The 20,399-nt window shown below is 47.6% G+C and overlaps 1 protein-coding gene across 1 annotated transcript; it reads left to right on the forward strand.

The window, feature by feature from the left end:
- The first annotated feature begins 3,998 nt into the window (after nucleotides 1-3,998).
- Nucleotides 3,999-17,730, forward strand: LOC119404155 (dehydrodolichyl diphosphate synthase complex subunit DHDDS). The gene is made up of 7 exons (XM_037670747.2): nucleotides 3,999-4,040; nucleotides 7,043-7,287; nucleotides 9,772-9,914; nucleotides 10,153-10,275; nucleotides 12,059-12,163; nucleotides 13,445-13,667; nucleotides 17,550-17,730. Exons 1-7 carry the CDS (start codon nucleotides 4,019-4,021, stop codon nucleotides 17,709-17,711), a joined length of 1,023 nt encoding a protein of 340 aa, XP_037526675.2. The 5' UTR covers nucleotides 3,999-4,018; the 3' UTR covers nucleotides 17,712-17,730.
- The last annotated feature ends 2,669 nt before the right edge of the window (nucleotides 17,731-20,399 follow it).

Below are 20,399 nucleotides of genomic sequence, written 5' to 3' on the forward strand. Positions count from 1 at the left end.
TACCGATGCCCGGGAAGGCGGCGCGCAAAAGGTCCTCGTGTTTGTCGCCCCAGGGGCTCACAAGGGCGCACTTCTCTTCGGTGCTGTCCTTGTCGTCGTCCTTGTCGCGGTCACTGGGGTCGTCGTCGTCGTTGTCGTTGACGGAGTACTGATCATGCTCGAGCACGTACCTGCGAAGGGTTTACGTGCAATGGTTAGGCTGGGTGGTGTTCTTACGAAGTGTATGTGCCGTGTTCTCAACCCTCACGTTGCGTTGAAGCGATACGTAGCAATAAGCTCAACTCTCAGTTTGCGTTGAAGCGATACGAATGAAGAAGGTTGCTTCCCACTCTGCCGCGGTCGCCAAATTGGATGCAAAAGGAGTCAGCGGCTGGCCTTACATCGCATAAAATTCGAATTGTATTTATCGCATGCATTGCGTCGCGCTTGCGGAGAAACTGTCTTTTTCACTCACTCACGCCCTGACGTCCATCGAACGATCGGTATGTCCTGTTGATTACTTCGTCAAGAAAAAAAAAACGAGCGTGTGAATTCAGTATCCATATTTTTTTTTTTCGTAGGTGTACCTTTTCATTGAACTGTGGTCTAAAGACGCGCATTGTTGTTGTTGCATTCGACAAGCAGTTAGCAAGCAGAGGTTAATAACTGCGACGACATTTGTTTTAAGAGTGTATAGCTCTTAGTAAGAGTTATACACCCTTAAAAGGCCCCTCACCAGCCTCTGAAAACACAAGAAAAAAACGAGCACGTTATTCTCTCCGGGCGTTTCTCGCATTTCTGGCGCCCTTCGTCACGCAAGAACAGCGACTGACGTGACGTCATTATACGACAGATACTCTCGATTGCTCCATATACGCGAAATAGCAGCTGATAATTGTCTCCTACACTGCTTTGACATGCAGTAGCCCACTTGTTCTTTCTTGTCTCGCATGACTATCGTGCGCGATCAACTGATTTCAGTAGGGTACGCATTTCACTTCATTTTGTGTGTTTTCGACTGCGCAAGCGGAGATAGCGTGTAGCCGAGAAGCGCTAAATCCTGATAGGCTCCACGCTAAGTGCTGACATTGTACTAGTGGTGCAGAACTATCGATAGCACTATCGATACTATCGATAGTTGAGTCACTATCGAACTATCGATGGTAGAAGGAACTATCGATACCGCAATCAATAGTAAGTTTCATAGTACAGTATCAATAGCATAAAATCAACCGCGCGAACTCACTGGAGCATAAACTTCGTTCCTCGAATGCGTGGCAAATGGCTGAGTAGGAGGAGCAGGCTGAAAGGCAAGGAAGTTGACATGCTCGTGTTCTTTCGCCAGAATGCTTCGCTGACACACGATAATTAAGTTTAACTGTTCACTTGCAGCAGAAATGAAGCCGTTACATATTGCGGAACTCCGTGGCTTGAAATTTATATTGCATCCTCTGATTTGAAAGTAAAAATATCTAGTAGTAATTGTTGGGATTTTACGTCCCAATATAAAAACACCAAAAACTAAATTTGTTAATTGTAAGATGTAACTGATTGCTTTTGAATATGAATTTTTTGGATGGACATGATGTGGCATTTTCGTTGCGGAAATAATTTATTTCTTTCGCCAAATATTTCTCATAAACGAACTGAGTATTGCTAATAGTAGGCTATCATGAATGTTTTGGCAATATCGTCGGCCAACAACGGCATAATTGTTCACAGCACTATCAATAGTATTACCTGTAGTAATGCTACCGATGGCACTATCGATTGCACTGTAAGTAACAATCGATAGTTTATCAATAGTAGTACTATCGATAGTTTCCTTACAATATCGATAGTTTAAAATAAACTATCGATGCTATCGATAGTCCATTTACCGATAGTTCTGCATCACTACATTGTACACGTGTTTTATGAAGAAATAAGTGGCGAGGAGGAGATGTCGCCTGTAGGAAGGGTAGCAAAGGCGAGAAAGAACCCACTCCCTCGTCTTTGAACGCGGGGTGGTTAGGGGCCCTATAAGGAAAATGATACCGGCGACAAACCTGCGGCCCCTGACGCCTTGCCCGCTTCCCGCGATGTCGTCCGCACCGCTGCCCGTCGCCTGCCTCTGCTGGCCCTGTTCGGTCGTCGGCTGTGTGACGAACTTGGTGGACATGAAGAGCAGCGCGAGAGCGAGAACTATCACCAGTTCGAGGAAGGACAGCACGTAGTGGCGCTTGATGGACTCGATCGCCAGAGTCCTCCAGAGAACGGCAGCTGTCTGACGTGTCATGGCCGGTTGACTGCTTCCGCCATTGATGATGATGATCTTAAAGAATGTGACACGCGCCCACTCGGGAGCATTCCTAAAGGATGGGGCGGATAAAGAAGTTTGCTGTGTTTCTTTTTTCTTGCTTTGCTTGCTTGTTCAGTTGCTTGCTTGCACTTCCTTAAGCGGCACCTCGTCACTCTAGAAAGGCACAATAGGGAACCAATCAGCATACCGGACTTTCTCTTGAAGAGTAGGTAGCTGACGCAGGATCGGGAAATGAGGGCATGTACATGTGCGGGTATCAAGGTAACATCACCGTCATCGTTGTCGTTATCGGGCAGTTCACCTTCATAATGGCAGCAAACGGGCGTCTCCTTCTCACTGAATAGAGGAAACAAGCAAAATTGTACAAATTCTGACGTCTTCGATGTCAGAAGTGCAGTCACCTGGGAGGGACATTTTCCGTCGTTTCTACAATCAGTAGCAGCCCGCCCGCATAAAGAAGCGCAAGCTCCGAACTTTCACCGCGACTATCCACTGACAGTAAGTGGTACCGCAGGCGCAGCAGACACACCCCTGCGTATTTACCTAGGCCGTGGAAGAACACGAAGACCCGCGTCGCGTTTGCATAAGAAACCGCAGGCGTCGCTCGCTGGCTCGCAGAGGTGCAAAATTCGTGAACACGGGGAATCGCTGGAGCCAATGTTTCGGCAAGCGGTCTTCTCTTCGTCAAAGCTGCAACCTTAAAGGAGACAAGACCGTTTTCTCATCACCTCGGTAAAACTGTAGCATAAACCTGCGTTCCCCCGCATGCGGGCCTTGCCGGAAATGACGCCGTTCATGCCAGTGGCCGGGAATTCACGGTCCGGGATGCAACTTCGAAGAGTGTGGGAGTAGGACAGTTGGCGATACGTTGACAAAGGTAACCAGGTAAGTTGGTGATACGTTGGCAAAGGCAAAGATGTTGGCAAAGGTAACCGCAAAACCAAACGCGACACAGGAAGAGACAACACGAAGCACATCGCTTTCCGTTGTCTTTTTCTGTGTTCCGTGTAGTTATGCGGTTACCATTTCCCGCATCAGCTCGCCGTGACGTCATACAGCTTTTGACGGCGTCTCCTAGAGCCCGCGTCATCGTCTGCAGCTAAAGACGATTTACCTTGTGTTCTAGGGGCACCAAAGTCTTAACACATGAAGTTTCATAAAATTGCACTGAACCAATGTTTCCAAATTACGCAAGAAGACTTTGAAATTGTGACGTCGCATTGGCGCTATTCGCTGAACTTATGGGGCGAAATTCAAACGTGATATTTTGACCATCATTTCGTCTTCTGATAAGTATCGTATAATGAGAAAGTTAGCGCGGCAATAGAGTTCTGGAAAAATAATTTATCTGCCTAAACTGATTTCATGTTTCGCTTTAGTATCGCTTTAACTATACTGTTCATGTGCTGGTTAATTTTTTTTCTTAATTGCTGGGCCAACATTGACAAAGACACAGCGTGGCTAACAAACGTCTTTATTCAGCGACTTCGCTTTTCCACGGGAGCGAAGAGTCTCGGCGCAGTCGGCGATTCAGTTTCCTGAGGTCGGCAACCCGAGCCGCATACTAAACGGGCGGACGACACCACTTCGATAAAGTTTGTGCAAAATTCGGACGGCGGCGCGTAGCGAAACGCGGTCGCGATGCTATCACAGGACCGAGTTGACTGTTGCATGGGAGAGGACGGTAATGACCGATCAAGACAGTTGTCGAGGCGAGCTGCGCGGCCAGTCGACGCAATGAACGTTCCAGCACCAACGGGTAAGCGCGGGACAGTCAGCCTTGTTTACTAAGTCGTCGTCACCCTACAGTATATTTAACACATTGCATGCAGCGTGTGGCAGGCGGTTGTCAGAGAGGCGCCATAACAAACCGCTGTGGTTTGCTTTGTTTCGAACCACCGTTTCTTATTCCCGTAAAAGTTATCTATGCCCTAGTGCTTCTTTTTTAGGCGCGCAGGGGGGGGGGGGTGTTTATATGGCTTTTACTCCTTGATTATTTGCTTGTCTCTTCATGTGTTTACATAGCAAAGATGTCTGCAGTCCTGATGAAACCAAAACAGTGAAGTGCTTAAAATTTAGGAACATACCTGAAGGATCATGATGAAAATATCGTGGTTATTCCGCAGAAAACCTCGACAACGTAATTTGTACTTATTTTATATGCTATCAGGAACCTTGCGGTGTGCGTTCGTGCGCGTGTGTGTGTGTGTGTGTGTGTGTGTGTGTGTGTGTGTGTGTGTGTGTGTGTGTGTGTGTGTGTGTGTGTGCGTGTGTGTGTGTGTGTGCGTGCGTGCGTGCTTGCGTGCGCGTTACAAGCGAAACTTTGTGTTTAGCGTGTAAGCACTACACCATACGAGGATGATGCCACGCTGTGGGGAGCCTCCACAACGTGGCATCATGTGCTACGTCGCAATAATACACTACAGGGAAATCTGGTGATAGTGTCGATGGGAGCTGCAACCCATATCGCTTCAGCAAGATGGGAATGATGGGCAAAGTACACGCATTTGTCTAAGGTTCGTTCTTTAGGCTCCGTTTGGTTCCGTGTCGCCTGCAGCCGCTTTGTCGCAAGACGAAGATCAACAAACGTTCAGCAGTTGCACTCCACCACCTTGAACTTTTAGGTTCACCAATTCAAATCGGGTCACGAAGTTCACAACGATCAATGCTTTTATTCGAAACAAAAAAAAACTATAATTCACAAAGCCACAAGTGCGTTAGAAACCCGCAATTAAGCGCGAAGACTAGACAAATCCGTGTACTACACATCATTCCTCTGGTGGCTCAACGATCGCAGCGTCAGCGTAACCTCCAGCAAATATTGTAGGAAACCATAATTTTCATTTCACGTGCACCTAAATATAAGCGCACAGCCCTCTTTTAAATGCGACGCATTTTATCGCGAATTTCTGCCACTTTGAGCGTATCTATCTATCTATCTATCTATCTATCTATCTATCTATCTATCTATCTATCTATCTATCTATCTATCTATCTATCTATCTATCTATCTATCTATCTATCTGTCTATCTATCTGTCTGTCTGTCTGTCTGTCTGTCTGTCTGTCTGTCTGTCTGTCTGTCTGTCTGTCTATCTATCTATCTATCTATCTATCTATCTATCTATCTATCTATCTATCTATCTATCTATCTATCTATCTATCTATCTATCTATCTATCTATCTATCTATCTAGCCGCCTACGACTTTGAGCCCTCGTGGACGTTTCGTTAACGGGATGTAGTACACAGAAATTCGTATTCCATGACATGACTGTATGGGGAGCATAGATGACAGGTCATAACATGAAAATCTTGACAGATATCGTGAACGGCATGGTTTACATGCTACTTTCTCGGTACTCTCGCAGCTGTTTCGTTTATTTTATATACACCAAAATTGGTATGGCATGACAAGAATTCATTAGGAACATGAGTACCAGGTCTCAACGCGCAAATCATGACACGCATCACATGTACGGCACTATTTACATGACGCGGTCATGAGACGCCTGCGGCTGTCTCGTTGAATGGATATATACAAAAACTGGTATGGCATGACATGACTGTATGACGACCACAAGCGGCGGGTTGTGACAAAATCATCATGACATGTATGTCATGTACGGCATGACATGCATGCCACGCTTGAGGCAGTTTCGCTAGCTTCATATATACCAAAATTGCTATGGTGACATGTCTGTATGACGAACATCAGTGACAGGTCGTAACATAAAAAGCATGATATGCATGTCATGCACGGTATGACTTACATGCCACGCTCATGGTGCGCTGGAGGCCGCTTCGCTAGCTATATATATATATATATATATATATATATATATATATATATATATATATATATATATATATATATATATATATATATACCGGAATTGGTATGCACAACATTAATTAAAATAGATAAGAAAGCCAAGGAAAAATTCGTGTGGCGTGACAAGATTATGATGAACATAAACCGTAGGTTTTAACGTAAAAATCTGAACATGCATGTCATTTGCGCTGTGACTTACATGCCACGGTCATGGTGCGCTCGAGGCCGTTTCGCTGGATTAGTTACTAAAATTAGTATGGGCTGAGACGACTGTACGAAGAACATAAACGAGACGTTGTAACATAAAAATCATGACTTTCCTGAAGCACTGTGTGGTATACGCATGTGCACATACGTAGATTACCCTACTACTGGGGAGCACACACCACGTCCTTTCTCTCCTCAAATGACGACGCATTGAATGAGTGTAGATCGAGTACCAGCGTTATGTGCTTGTTGACGCCATCTTTGCACGGTATTCAGAACATGATGTTTCCAGGTGCGTGTTAACTGCTTCAGCTACCGCAATGTTTAACTCATAATCTTTGGCGTTAGCCGTCGGGATGGAGACGTGCCACTACGCGTTAACGTGGGTGCATCCTCGTCAAACGGTGCTGTGGCTGCCAAGCACAGATAGATATTGTGCAAGCTCTCATACACCAATCTGTAATAAACGATCAACCATACTGCTGTGAAGACACGGGTCACTTTCGTGTTATAACAATTATTGCGGAGGGATCAACCATATCTTTTTTTTATTGGATCAAGCAGGTGTGTGGAAATCACCAATGTGTTGCGAAATCGATGACTTGAGACGTTAAAAAACAGGTCTGGCTGACTGATATGTTCACATATATGACCCGTCGCAACATAATTTCAGAGACCTAGCCGGTCGCGCTTCACTTAACTTCCTCTTCCCCCACGAAAGGGACCCATGGCGTGAGGAAGGACGACAGCGTGATCCCGTCGGCTGAAGAATTACTAGAGTACGAGGGGAGTCCGCTGTGGCGCGACCTCGTGGCCAGGTGCCAGAGAGCGGCGGTGTGGGTCGTGTCGCTGGGAGCGGTGCCTCGACATGTGTGCCTAGTGCCCGACGGCCACCGACGCTTCTCCAGGGACACCAGCACCGACCTGCGCCGGGTGTACGCAGTCGGAGCACACAAGTACGCCAAGGTGAGTGGCTGTCCCTTCGCGCGTATTTACTCGGGAAAGCGTAACGCGCGAAAGACGAAGACACGTAAATATACAGCACGGGCGCCGGAAAGACGGAGAACGAAATTAAAAAAAAAGTCACACCATCTCCCGCTAAAGGGGATCATGAGGCCACGCGAAGCAGCGTTTCGGCATGTCGAGCCCGCGTTTCGAGGGGGAGTGGAGAGGTGGAGAGGAGAGGGTGGAAGAGGTGAGTGGAGAGGAGGTATGTGGAGAGGATTTGCGCGTGCACAGTAAGGGTGGTCACGCCGCACACCACCACCACCACCACCACCGGTTTGAACTCCGCCATAAGATGCTTCGCATCTAAAATGCCACAGTCTCCCCGCAAAAGGAAAGCAATGAATTTCACGGCAGAAAATCGGAATGTCATACGCGAAACAAGCCGGGCGTAGCTTGCACTAGTGGCACAGTTAGGGCTAAAGTCACACCAAAGCTTATCGGTTAATAGCTGGTCCTGGACATACGAAGGGATGCCAAGTTATGAGACGTACTGCCAAGTGATAACAAGTTCCAGTCGAGTCCAGCTCAGTCGCCTCTCGCCGTTTCGGCCGTAGTACGTCGTGGACTACTTTGAGCGAGTCGAATCCAGCAGTCTCGCTTGGCAGCGCGCCGCGATTCCGGACGAGCGGCTTCCTCATCGGCAGTGTGAACCGACTTCGGTGCCCCTATGTCTGCGCCTGGCGCCGGCTTTATACAGAAATGAGCACATGCGCAGTTGGACGTGACGTCATGCCTGGCGCGACCGAGTGGCTGCGCGCAGTGTCTAATAATCGGACGCGCGGTATCCAACGTCGCGCGAAGCGATACTGTCGCCCAAGGTGATCGCCTCAGAATACGGCCCATGGTGATCCTTTCGTGTGTACTGCGTCTCTGTCCTTATCGTTCCGCGCGACCACCAGCGCTACCGCGTATTTCTGCTTACTCCAACGAAGAACAACGCCTTTGCTCGCGATGGCTTGCTTCGCAGTATATGTCATCAGTGTGCGGCTCATGTTACTTTTATTGCACGGTAAGTTAAGGTTTGCCGGTTCGCGGTGCGCATTCGGCGCTCTCACTTATTCAATCGCAGTACTGACGCCGAAAGTTGTCCAAGACGGCCGCCACATGTGTATAAGCGGGCTCAACTGCCGTTCACATCAATCTATTTTAGTACCGAATTACGGCTGTGTCGGCTAATTAAAACGGAAATAAAACATTAACAAAGCGGCAAATATTCAATTTAAAAGAAAACATGCTTGGTCACTCCATCATAGGACTCAGTATATAACACGAAAGTAAAATGGGTCTTTACATAAGTAGTTCAATGTTTACTGTAAATTGATATAAGAGAGCTTGCACAATGCCTATTGGTGTTTGGCAGCTATAGCACCGTTTAACGTGGATGCACCCACGTTTACGCTTGGTGGCACATCTCCATTCCGACAACTAATGTCCACGATCTATGATTAAACAAACCTTTGTGGTAGCTGTGGTAGTTAAAGGTGAGAGCGTAATCAAAGAAAGTGGTGTGACAGCCAGAAGAGCGTCGCTGATTGGACGCAGAACTTCGCCAAGCTCGCCATCCCGCGGCATGTCAAAGAGTCATTGAACACCACTGCCGGAATAGAAAGAAACGCAACGCGTGTCGTGTCTACATTCTAACCCGGCAGCGGTTTTTTTCTGGGCGAGCGTAAGCCGGGAACGTGGTCTTACAGCCAAGCAAAGCAGGCGCACGTCGCAGAGCTATTTTTAATATGGACGGATGCTATGAGCGAGGCCGAGGCTTGGGGTAAGGTCGCCGCCTCGCGGTATGCTAAGCCGTTGACAAAATTGCACTTCTCCTATTGTAAATGCGCTGAAAAGGACGGACGCGTAGCAACGACGCGTTGTAGCAGCTAATCGCGGAGGCCATGGTCATGATGCGGTTCTTCACTTTACCGCTCCCAGACGGCGACACTACCCCACCGACCAAGAGCGCTGTGAACGGAAAGTGTGAGATATAAAAGGCGCGTTTGTAAAGCCTGCAAAACGTGTAACCGTGGCGCAGTGAACAGCGTGCCCGGCATCTGCTGTTGTGGACCGAGAGGTCGTGGGTTCGACTCCCGTTGATGAAACTTTGTTTCTTTGCCATCTCATGGAATGCATTTTTTTCGACGTCATTTTCGTGACGGAAGTACGTCATTGAAGTCTTGGTGGACTCCGACATAAAACACTTCCGTGTTAAAAGGAGGAAACAAAAAAAATTTCAGCGCGCAATTTAGCCGAGGCCCGTGCAAGTAGAAGCTCCACTCATCCGCACGACACCGCAAGGAAACCGAAGGATCAATAAACCTGTTACGAAGTACTAATCGTAAAGCTACGACTCCGTGTACAGCACCGGATGCCCGGAACGTGAGTCGCGTGTTCCTGTCAATTCAGACGCTCCTTCTTTCTTTTTAATTTTATATCGTTTCTCTTTCACAGATGCGTGAATGGTGGTTCCGTGCCGGGGTAGAAGTGCTAAGCGTCTTCATGTTCAGCGTGCGCAACTTCAGCCGCAACACTTTCGACATGACATCTGCACTGAACCAGGCCAATCAGATACACGTCGATATCGTGGACAATGTGTGAGTGGGGTTACGAGTTCCGACCAAATGACAATTCGCTGGCTGATAATATTGTGCGCTGCTGGTTCTCATTGAGCGCTGTGCTGTGTTTTTTTTTTTCACTGAATATTTATTATTATTTTAATTATTATTACTTCCTTATGCGTTATTCTCAGTTATGCGATCTGAAAGCCACCTGACAGCAATCTTGGCGTCTGGTTAAGTGCCCTGTTATCGCGCCATATCCCTCCTCAATCAGGGACGCGTTCCGCGCTATGGGAATGCAATCCTGCGCCTGCGGTGACCTCGAGCGGCTGCCCGAGGAACTGCGCGCCAGTCTGGCCCGCGCTGAGATCGCCACATCGAACATACGCGAGAAGAGGTGAGTGTGACGTCATTACGTATTCCCTTTGCTCCAAGAACACACTGGGGATACATCGTTCGGCTATTACTGATATCGGAGCTAAAAGGTTCTGCGCATCACCTGCTCCGAACGGCTCACTTGCGTTTTTTTCGGATTGCGCGTAACATTACCACAGAGAAGTCGTGAAATTTTTGCATAACAGTAACGTCTTCGGCAACTTTTTCCCCACAAGCTGCAACGAAGTAAAAGAAAAAAAAAATTTGCAGTGGCTTAGATCGACTATGCCAGGATATACGTAGCGTTAGCAAAGGTTCAGCTGATTATTCTTAGCTTTCCAGATTGTCTAGGATTATTAGCCTCCTTCTGTTCATTCTTCGTACGCTGAACCGCTAATTGCCAGGCAACTACTTCGGGATCCGATGAGATAAGCTTCTCCACTCTTCTGCGCCGTTGAGCAGCATTTGCGCTCTCCTTCTCCATGGCGTTACCCACCTGCAAACGCCAGTAAGAGGCGCTATCAAGCGGTCCCAGCACAGTGTCAGGCGGCGACTGCGCAGCGAAGGCGAATAGCTGCGCGCGCGCCGGCGCCAGTGTCTGCCGTGGCTACGACGCCACTCCTCCCGAACGCGCAGACCAGCAGCGGCGAGTCGCGCGCGGCGGTGGCGGAGAGCGCGTGAGATGCCGGCTCCGGTGAGTCAGCTGTGCGACATCACTGATCCTCGCGCATGCGCAGCACGGCTCATGAGGATCCACGCGAAATCGGCTCCGGCTAGGCAAGTGTAGCTAACGCTACAAAACTTGTACGACGCTTGAGCTTTGCCTTCAAGAGTAGAACGTGATAGCCTAATCAGACTCTGTTCGCATCGCCTTCTCAATTGTTAGCCTCGCTTCGCTCCTCGGGGGAGGAGCGAAACCGTGCCGTAAGGAAAGTAACGTCTGTGCGCCTGTAAAGTGGCCCTTTCAAACTATCCTAGAATGCCTACTGCGAGTAGAGTTGCGAATTGGCCAGTACGGCATAATTATTCCTTTCGCAAATTGGCGAGGTACCCACCTACGACGCGCCCGTAAGGCAATAGGCACACCTGCACAGCTGCACACGTTGTTGTAGCTGTTGTTGATAATGATAATTAGTTATGCCAGTGTTTTTTTTTTTTTGTAATTGGTGGGCATTTAAACCAGCCACCCATTGCGTAATCCACATGTTTTGACGCCAGGTGTGATTCTACGCCTCTGCCATGCAATATTACATGTGTTAACTACATTTCTCGCACTACACAACATTCATGTAGTGTTTTTTTGTGTGTGTGTGTGTGAAACGATTTTAAGCAATGGCGTGGCTCTGTGGTAGAAATCCTGCTTGCCAAGCACAATTTCTGCGAAACGAGCTCTTTAACGCTATCACGTTAATATCGCGTTAATACCAAGCCGATGTCCTTGATTGTTGGACAGTGTCCTCTTTAATGAAGTCCCGCTCTGCACGACATGGGACTAAGTTGCCGACTCCGTCATGTATTTATAAATGTAATTACTAATTAAGTGTTATATTCTATATCTGCATAGCCCACTGCATCCGGGTGACACTCTTGTGTCTTGCAGAGGGCATTCAGGCTTTTCTGTCACGCAAGTTGTTTATCAAATACAATTCTTTGTGATTGCTTTCAATATTGCATGCGAAGACGTACTCCTGCCTAAGGCCTGAAACTGAGGTCGGCAACATTCACGACGAACAAACAAAAAAAAAGCGAAATAACCACATACGCGGATAATGCCAGTTCGCTACGGCTTTCTCCGTTTCACTCAGCCTCAAAAGACAGGTGTCCTGCGCCGCTTACAACACCACGTACCAGATGTCCCGCATGGCTCAGCACTTGGCCAAGGCCGTCAGAGGAGGATACATCCACACCGAGTAAGTGGTTATACGGGATTTCTAAGCGGGGGTATATGAAGCATCGTATAGAGTAAAGATCAAACGCAGTTGAGTTCAAAGGCTCGTTCGTTGACGCTCCTACGTTCGGGCAAGTGTTGCACCCCATTGTCGAATGTTAACATTGATGCACTTATTCGCTGTGCAAAGGCGAGTCTCGCCACATACACATATTTTGTACGTCTTGCTTTTTTTATTTCTCCGATATTATTCCTCTTTCTTTCTATCGGTAGTTCTGAACATCATGTCAGTCATTCGATTGTAAATACTGTTTAAGTATTATTTCGCTTCTTCCTCCTCGTTACGTAAGGGAGAAGATGTATCCATGAATATTTATTCTTTCAGTAAATATTTCGCAGGTGAAGACATGCGAAAGGAAGCACCATATATAAAGTCAGAGGCTTACTATGAAAGTCGTGACCATATAAGCATAAAATGGGTAGCAAATCATGAAATGGAGGGTAGCGCACGATAGAAAATCAGCAGCTTATTTCCAACTTAAGCTTCCTGTCTTTGGAATGTCACCACGCTCTCTTGCTCTCATTAAGGAAAGCAAAATAAAAAGATCCTTATCGTATATGAAGTAGCCGCTTCGCGTGCATACATCCCGACACATAGGCGTCGTTTTATGGCCGCACACTAGGCCAGTGGCGCGTGCAGCCAGGGGGGACGGGTGGTTTGGGGGATTCAGTCCCCTCCCCCCACCCCTCCTCCACCTCTATTTTAAAATTTTTTATATTTTGTATGTGTATATATAAGCTCAAGCACACAATAAACACACACACACACACACACACACACACACACACACACACACACACACACACACGGACATGCATGAAAGGTGGTCCCCCACTCCCACCGCGAAAAAAAAATTGTGGCAACGACCCTGGTTGCCGCAGTAAACGATTAGCGTCCTAACTACTGCGACACACTGAAACAATGCCTTTAACGCTAAATATACGTAGCGACACACGCAGTCGCAATAATAATAACTGTTGCGGTCCGAAAGCACAAAATGGTTATGAGGGACGCCGAAGTGGAGGGCTCCGGAAATTTCGACCACCTGGGGTTCTTTAACGTACGCCTAAATCTAAATTCACGGGCCTCCAGCATTTTGTCAACATCGAAAATGCGGCCGCCGTGGCCGGTATTCCATCCCTCGTCCTTCGGATCAGCATTCGAGTACCACAGCCACTAGACAAACATGGCGGGAACATACAGTTACGAATGATCTGTGCGAAACAAAGGACTCGCGCTCAGGGACCTGACCGCCGAATTCCTGGACGAGTACGTGGCCCTGACCGAGTGTCCGTCGGCCGAGCTGCTTCTGCGCTCGGCGGGCGACCAGCGCTTCAGCGACTTCGAGGTGCTGCAGTGCAACTACGCCTACTTCCACCTGGGCGCCAAGAAGTGGCCCGCCGTGGGGTTCCCCGACTGGTTTCGAGCCATGATCGAGTTCCAGCTGATGTGGCCCGCCATACAGGTATGAATGTCTTGTTTTCGAAGACTGCCGCAAATTCTCGGAGATGGGGGTTTTGGTGGAAAAAAGACAAACTACCCTTTAAAAAAAATGGCTGCGTGTCTGCGTGCTTCGCTGCAAATGTCGTCGAAAGACGATAGTCTTCTACCGGCCGTACTACATGTGTCCTCCTCCTCTAAGTTGAATCGCTGCATCTGGCTCATAGCTTCGCATTTGCAGCGCAGCCTAAGAAACACTAGGGTCTTTAGAATAACGCATCCATGTATTTTCTAGTAAAGGAACACACCACCATTACTGACGTATTGATGTTGCGCCTCAGATATGCGTAACATTTGCTTTTTGATCGACAATGTTCACAAGTATGAACGCCGCTAACAGTTCAAGATGGCTGGGCGCTCAGCAAGTGGTTACACTATGGCCGGGTATCTGAATCGGGTGACAGACAAACAGACAGGCAGACCAAAATTTCTGCGTTTAAGTTCCCCAAGAAACACTATCGTCTTTAAAAACCGTCAGGTACGGCGGACGTCCATACATGTGTAAATCATCCAAATTGACATTTCACTAAGCAATTGCTTCACTAAAAAAATTGGACACGACCGTAATTCTTGACATAGCTGTATGGTAGTCGCACTCGCACCTTGGCGTTCGTGTGTCCTGGTGTATTCTTGGGTTAAAATTGTGTTTAGCCTCCGAGATCCGAAGCGGATCTCAGAGGCCACGTAGAAAGGAAGCGCGCAGTTCAGACCTGATCCACCAGGTGCCGCAACGATTCTAGCTTCTTACAAAAAAAAAATACATCAGCTCGTTCAATGAACTCATTCAAATTAGCTTTCATCCGTTATACTGACAGTTAATTCTCCCGTATCTTAAGTAAGCTTATGCTGCGATATCATATGCATACAATATAAGTCTTAGCAAACCGGATATTTGTTTTCCGGTTATCATCCCTGCCTTTCCGCATTATATTTCTCTCCCTCTCTCTTACCTTGAACCATCCATTTGTACATAGTTTATTTTTTAACAAAACTTTTACCGATGTTAAAAAAAAAACCGGAAGCCCTTGGAGGAAAAACCAAGAGTGTCACTCAGTGCTGTGTTAATTATACTGCTATAATTAGTTAATTCACGGCGCACCCTGCTAGCGAACGCAATGCTGTCCACAATTTCGAAAGGCGTGTCAAGTTTGGATGAATTTTCGGGGTGGCACAAGCATGGCGATATTGTTTTCCAATTTTATTAGGAAATACGCCAGCGTTCAAGTTACTTTCGTGCTGAAACACACAAAAAGACGCCGCTTTATTGATAAACAATTTTGGAGAATGAGTCGCGTTTTTACCGCAAGTTTGATGACGCCTACTGCTAAATTTTCGTCACCTTCTGATTTCATTACAAGTGAACATACCTTGCAAACGTACACAAGCTAAAAGCCGTGAAATGCGAAATGTACCGCACCGACCAATAATTAAAACATTATTTAGTGATTCTTATAGTTCATTAATTATTAGTATACCGTGATCTTAACAGGTATGAATGTCTGCCGGACGTTACATTTTTCTTTCGGTAAAATTTCTTTTTTGTTTGTTTTGCGTTGAGAACCCTCTGACTTTTTTTTTTTTTCTGCGAAAACATATGACTGTACTACCGCTACAGCTGATCTGGTTCATTGCTCTCTTTTATGCAACAATATACTGTTGCTAAATTAAATACCTGTTAGGAAAATGAAAGTGGCACTACCGTCGGCAGCTTATAAGGAAGCGCGGCGCAGCGCCCCAGAGAAGGAATGAGGAGGCATAAAAGAATAGAAGATTTAGGAGATATGAGTAATGAACGAACGTCGCAACGGGCGTCCACACATCCGCCAACTGCATCGACCAAGCGACGAAACACTTGCAACGGGCGAGCACCTGTGTCCGGTGCGACACTTCAGAAGCACGCATACTTCGCTGTTTTCCGTCGTGTGTTCTTCGTGCCGGCCCACCGAGTATAAATCACTCCATGAATAAAGAAAAAGAAAACTTAGAATAAGTAGGAAGTTAAAGCAGCCTATCGATATGATGAATCGCACTGCGCTGTCGGGTTGAAGAACATATACATGCTTCTCCTGTCGCCGCTGCGATTAGAAAGGCAGGATAACAATGAGAGCAAGGCAGCGAAGTTAACCACGCTTATGAAAAGGTTAATTCACAATCACCTGTTTGTACCTCCTCGCTTCGGCTACAGGCATGTGGTTGTCATGAGTGCAATTATCCCTTTCATAACCCTTCTGCCACCTCACGGGATTGCGCACAACTCATTTGCATGCATGTACTACCCTTCGTCCATGTGTTTCGAGTCGTTGACTGATTCGCCCTCGCGCTGACAATTGAGCACCGCCTTTCCGGGGCGGTCGTTCTCCCTACTGAGCTAACCAAGATGCTATTGCTAGCACCCTGGCTCCATCAGTTGGTACAGCAACCGCTCCGGAAAGACGTTGGTCCCGGGCTCGATCCCTAGACCAGGACGAATTTTTTCTTCAACTAGAAGCTTTCGTCTCTGGGAAATCCGTATGGCTTTCCTTGTCGCTTCAACTACAAACGGGTGGTTGTCAAATATCCCTTTCACAACCCCTCTACAGCTTTGCGCTATTCCGCACAACTCTTTGGCAGGCCAACCTTGTTTGAGCACGGTTGGCTAACCTACACTGGGGAAGCGGTTATGCCAATAGCCGGGAATGGAGACACGCCATCTCACGTTTTCTTTCTGTCTTCGAATTCTCTTGTTCAATACACCTCAAGCAAGATATGATTATTGTTACGTCGCACGAGAAGTCGCGACAGCGTAGACATGCTTCATCAATAACAGCTCCACGGGTACAAGTAGGCGGCATGCTCATCCAGTCCAAGATAGCCTATCACCTCTACGCTTCTCTTTGCAAGACACACAGAAGCGACTTGCAAACAGTCTTACCATTTGGAAACATCTGAATAAGCCTATTTGTAGCACGAAGCATGTTTTCTTTGCCCTCGCAGTTTAACGCTTCGCGTTAAGAATAACTTGACGAGAAGCCTTTGAAGCCCCACACTCAGTGACACATACCGAGCAGCGAAGTTATTAAGGCGAAAGCCTCAGATGCCTCATCAAGCACGAAAAAAAAAAATGACCGTCGACGTAACCACAAGTGACGCGAAAAATCATCACGTGATGGCGTCCCCATATGACGCCATGATGACGTCACAGGTCGCCAAAATCTGTGAAGTCACCACATGATACTGTCGCTTGGCCAAAGGTGGGCCGATCACGGAGGCTGTGCAAAACCGGGTGAGGTTCAGAATACTCGCAATGACTCCGATTCTAGAGGCAATGCAAAACTGCGTTAGGTGCAGAAAGCTTTCGGCGGGGGACGGGGAATCAATAAATCGAATGAACAGAAAAAAAAAAACATGATGGCTGTCACCTTCGAGTCGCCTAACGCGACTGCTTAAATGACTCTATGAGTTTTGATGACCTCCCTGCCTTTCCTTCGCTTTTATCTCTTTTTTGATGAAGTGTCTTGATGAGGGCCTGTTGGTACACACTGAAATTCAGGAACAGTGCTCAGCGCTATGACCGTCCGCGCACGGGCCGTGTCACGCGCTATTGATCATCTTGCCTCATAAATTTATTCGTTTTCCTAAGGGTGCACATTCCGCTACGGCGGTATAAACTCGTTCTTCTTAGTAAGCTCCCCGTGTCACTTCTATTTCATGTCCCGTCTAGGCGCTGTTCTCGAATTTCAGCAAAGTTGTTGTCTACACATGAAAGAGAGCAGCCTAAAAGAGATGGGCAAAGGCAGATGATGTCTACCTTTAATAAACGTACTCTCCCAGCTGCCATCGATGCGTTACCCTCTTATGCGCATTTCAGGCTGTCAAGGAGAAGCACGTTAAGATGGCATCCTATGGCAGCGGCAGATCGGACCCCGAGCAAGTCATACGTCAGCGCAAGTTCCAACGGCACGTCCACGCTGCCAACATCCTCAACATGGAACGCCTCGCCGGCCTCCACGAAGGTCTGATCTGCCAATAAAATAGTACTGCAAATCGAACTGTTGGTATATACATGCAGCGAAGCTCCTTCCCATTTTTCATGTTTCACAGACAAGCATGGGCATCCGCCGAACTTCTTGCAAAAAAGGCAAGATTAGTAATAGTACGCAACATGAAAACTTGGCTCGAAATCATAAAAGCCGTTTCGCACGGATACGCGGGGCCTGAGAGTGATAATCAAGCTGGGCAGCTAATTACTACTGTATAAAAAATATTACCTGATATTTCAAATGATGGGAGTGGGCGGGGAGAAAGATGGGAAGGGGGGGGGGGGGAGAGGCTGCCGTTTTCCTTGCACCATTCTTCCGGGCGCTGCCGCATTAGTTCCAGGTTGCCATCAGTGGCGTAGGGGGGGGGGGGGGGCACCTCCTTGATCCGACATTGGCTCTGCGCAGATAACTGGGCTCGAGTGTCATCTTGTGCTCTGTATTCCATGGGAAAAAATGTTTAGGGGGGAGGGGGAGGGGGACACGGGCCCGGTGTGCCCCCGCGCCTGGCTACGCCACTGGTTGCCATAGTCATAAATGATGTGTCATTACAGACTCTCTTCTCTTTCATTTTTTCATACCCCTTTTCCCCTTCTCAAGCACAGGGTAGCCAACCGGAGATCTCCTCTGGTCAACTTCACTGTCTTTCCTTTACTCTTCTACCCTCCACCTCGCTCTTTCTCTCTCTCTCTCAAGGTGCAGGTGCGCACGAATCGTCGTGTCGTCCATGGCCCACTTTTTATGAAATGGGGTATGATGCTCCCACGATGTCGTCGATCATTTTTCACCGAACTCGCCTCAGACGAATTGCTTACAGTTAGCGCTATAAACGGAAGTCGGAACCGGAAGGAAGTTATCTATACACCGGAAGGGAAAACCAGTAGCGAAGGCAAGACCGGCAGTGCTTGTCCGGGAGTTACTTCACCGACTGGAAGTAGCACCCCAAAAGACGGGTATGATCACGTTGGATACGCTACATTTTAGTTGGTCGCTTTCGCGTTGTCCTGGTGCGGGACAGGCAGTGATTCATACTCACCCGGCCAACAACGTTACACCCCCTTCCCCCCTCGCTAAGAAAAGGTTATTATAAACACACACGCCCATCTTTCCTCTTACAGAAAAGCACTAATTCGCACCTCTGCGTTCTGGAAACAAGCCCCCCCGTACCGAAATTCTGGATAAACCTCTGGGGAAAACGCACAACTATTTCTTTCTGTGACGCAGTGTTCACGTCCGGCAGAACAGGACATCAAAAGGACGAAACAGTTGCACGCTATCCCGTACAACGATTCAGTGAGGTCGGCGATAGGCAGGTCACACAGAGCGAAACAAAGCCAAAACGTACTTCACTCATAATCTTAGTAGCAAAACAAAGCCAAAACGCGCTTCACTTATAATCTCAGTAGACGGATCAACGAGGCTACAAACGCAGAATCGCCGTATCCCCCGGGTGTCGCGAGATGGAGCCATACGTCCACTTTGAATGGCGCGCTGTTCTTCATAAAAAAGAAGTTCGTTTCCCGATTCCTCCACAAGCCGTCGCCTCCTTACAAAGCGGACGCTCTTTGTTTGCATGCATGCATCCATGCATCTATCCATCCATCCACGCACGTAACGATATAATACAGATGTCCCCGAAGGAATCCAAGGTACATATGGTGCAGTCGCCTACAAAAATTTCCAAAATAAGCTCCGTTTTATTTGCAAGCGCTTCAGTCTGAGTCTGCGCACTCATGCACGTTGCCATTGAGGATTCTAAAAAGGACTACTTTAGAATCTTGTTATGACAAGTACATGAAAAACAGCGACCACAAAAAAAATATATTAAAAAAACACGTTTCGGCTCCCCTGACGGGAGCCTTGTTCAAGTTAGATCATAAAAAGTAAAAGAAAAACACCGACCACGAAAATAGTGACGAAAAAGACGCTTCGGCTCTTTTACATTTTTTAATGTTACTTTCCCACCAGACAGATTTGTGTCACAACGTCGACTTCACGGGATCACCGTTGTACTAACGTTCCAAGTCCTATCAGGACCTGATAGAGCTGTAGAAATTGCGTGCTGGGCGGACTGAAAGAGGAAGAAGAGGAGAAGTGGGTCTGATGCTGGAGTGCTTGAACTGTTCTTACGTACGCCATGTTGGGACGGTATCGCGCAGTGCGCTAATAAAGGCTGCAAAGAAGATTTCCCACAACAAGAGCGTTACCTCGCAGGCAATACTACATGTATCACGCGTCTCAAATTTGGCGCACAAGACCTGATTTCTGTTGCTTCCACAACGACGACAACTTTCGCGGTACCTGCCGCGGTAGCTTAGCTGCTAAGGTGTCTGACTGCTAAGCTCGAGGACGCGGGTTCGATTCCTGACCACGGCGGCTGCAATTCGATATATATGTGTGCTTACATAAAAGAACTCCGGATGATCAAAACCAACCCGGAGTTGACCGCAGCGGCGTGCCTCGATAAGCGACCAAAAGCCCCCGCGGCACGCCCACGCCGGCCACCATTATGAGCATATCAGAACCAAGGTGAATTCATAAACCTTGACCAGAACTGTAAAATTGCTTTCTGTAGTTCGTAAACGAGTCAACGAAACAAAGAGCTGCGCAGCTTCTGATAACTTCACTCTTTTAGCCACCTGTTACCAACGAGTCAATTTTACATACGCAGTAAACTATGC

Source organism: Rhipicephalus sanguineus, chromosome 9, assembly GCF_013339695.2.
Source record: "Rhipicephalus sanguineus isolate Rsan-2018 chromosome 9, BIME_Rsan_1.4, whole genome shotgun sequence".
NCBI lineage: Eukaryota > Metazoa > Arthropoda > Arachnida > Ixodida > Ixodidae > Rhipicephalus > Rhipicephalus sanguineus.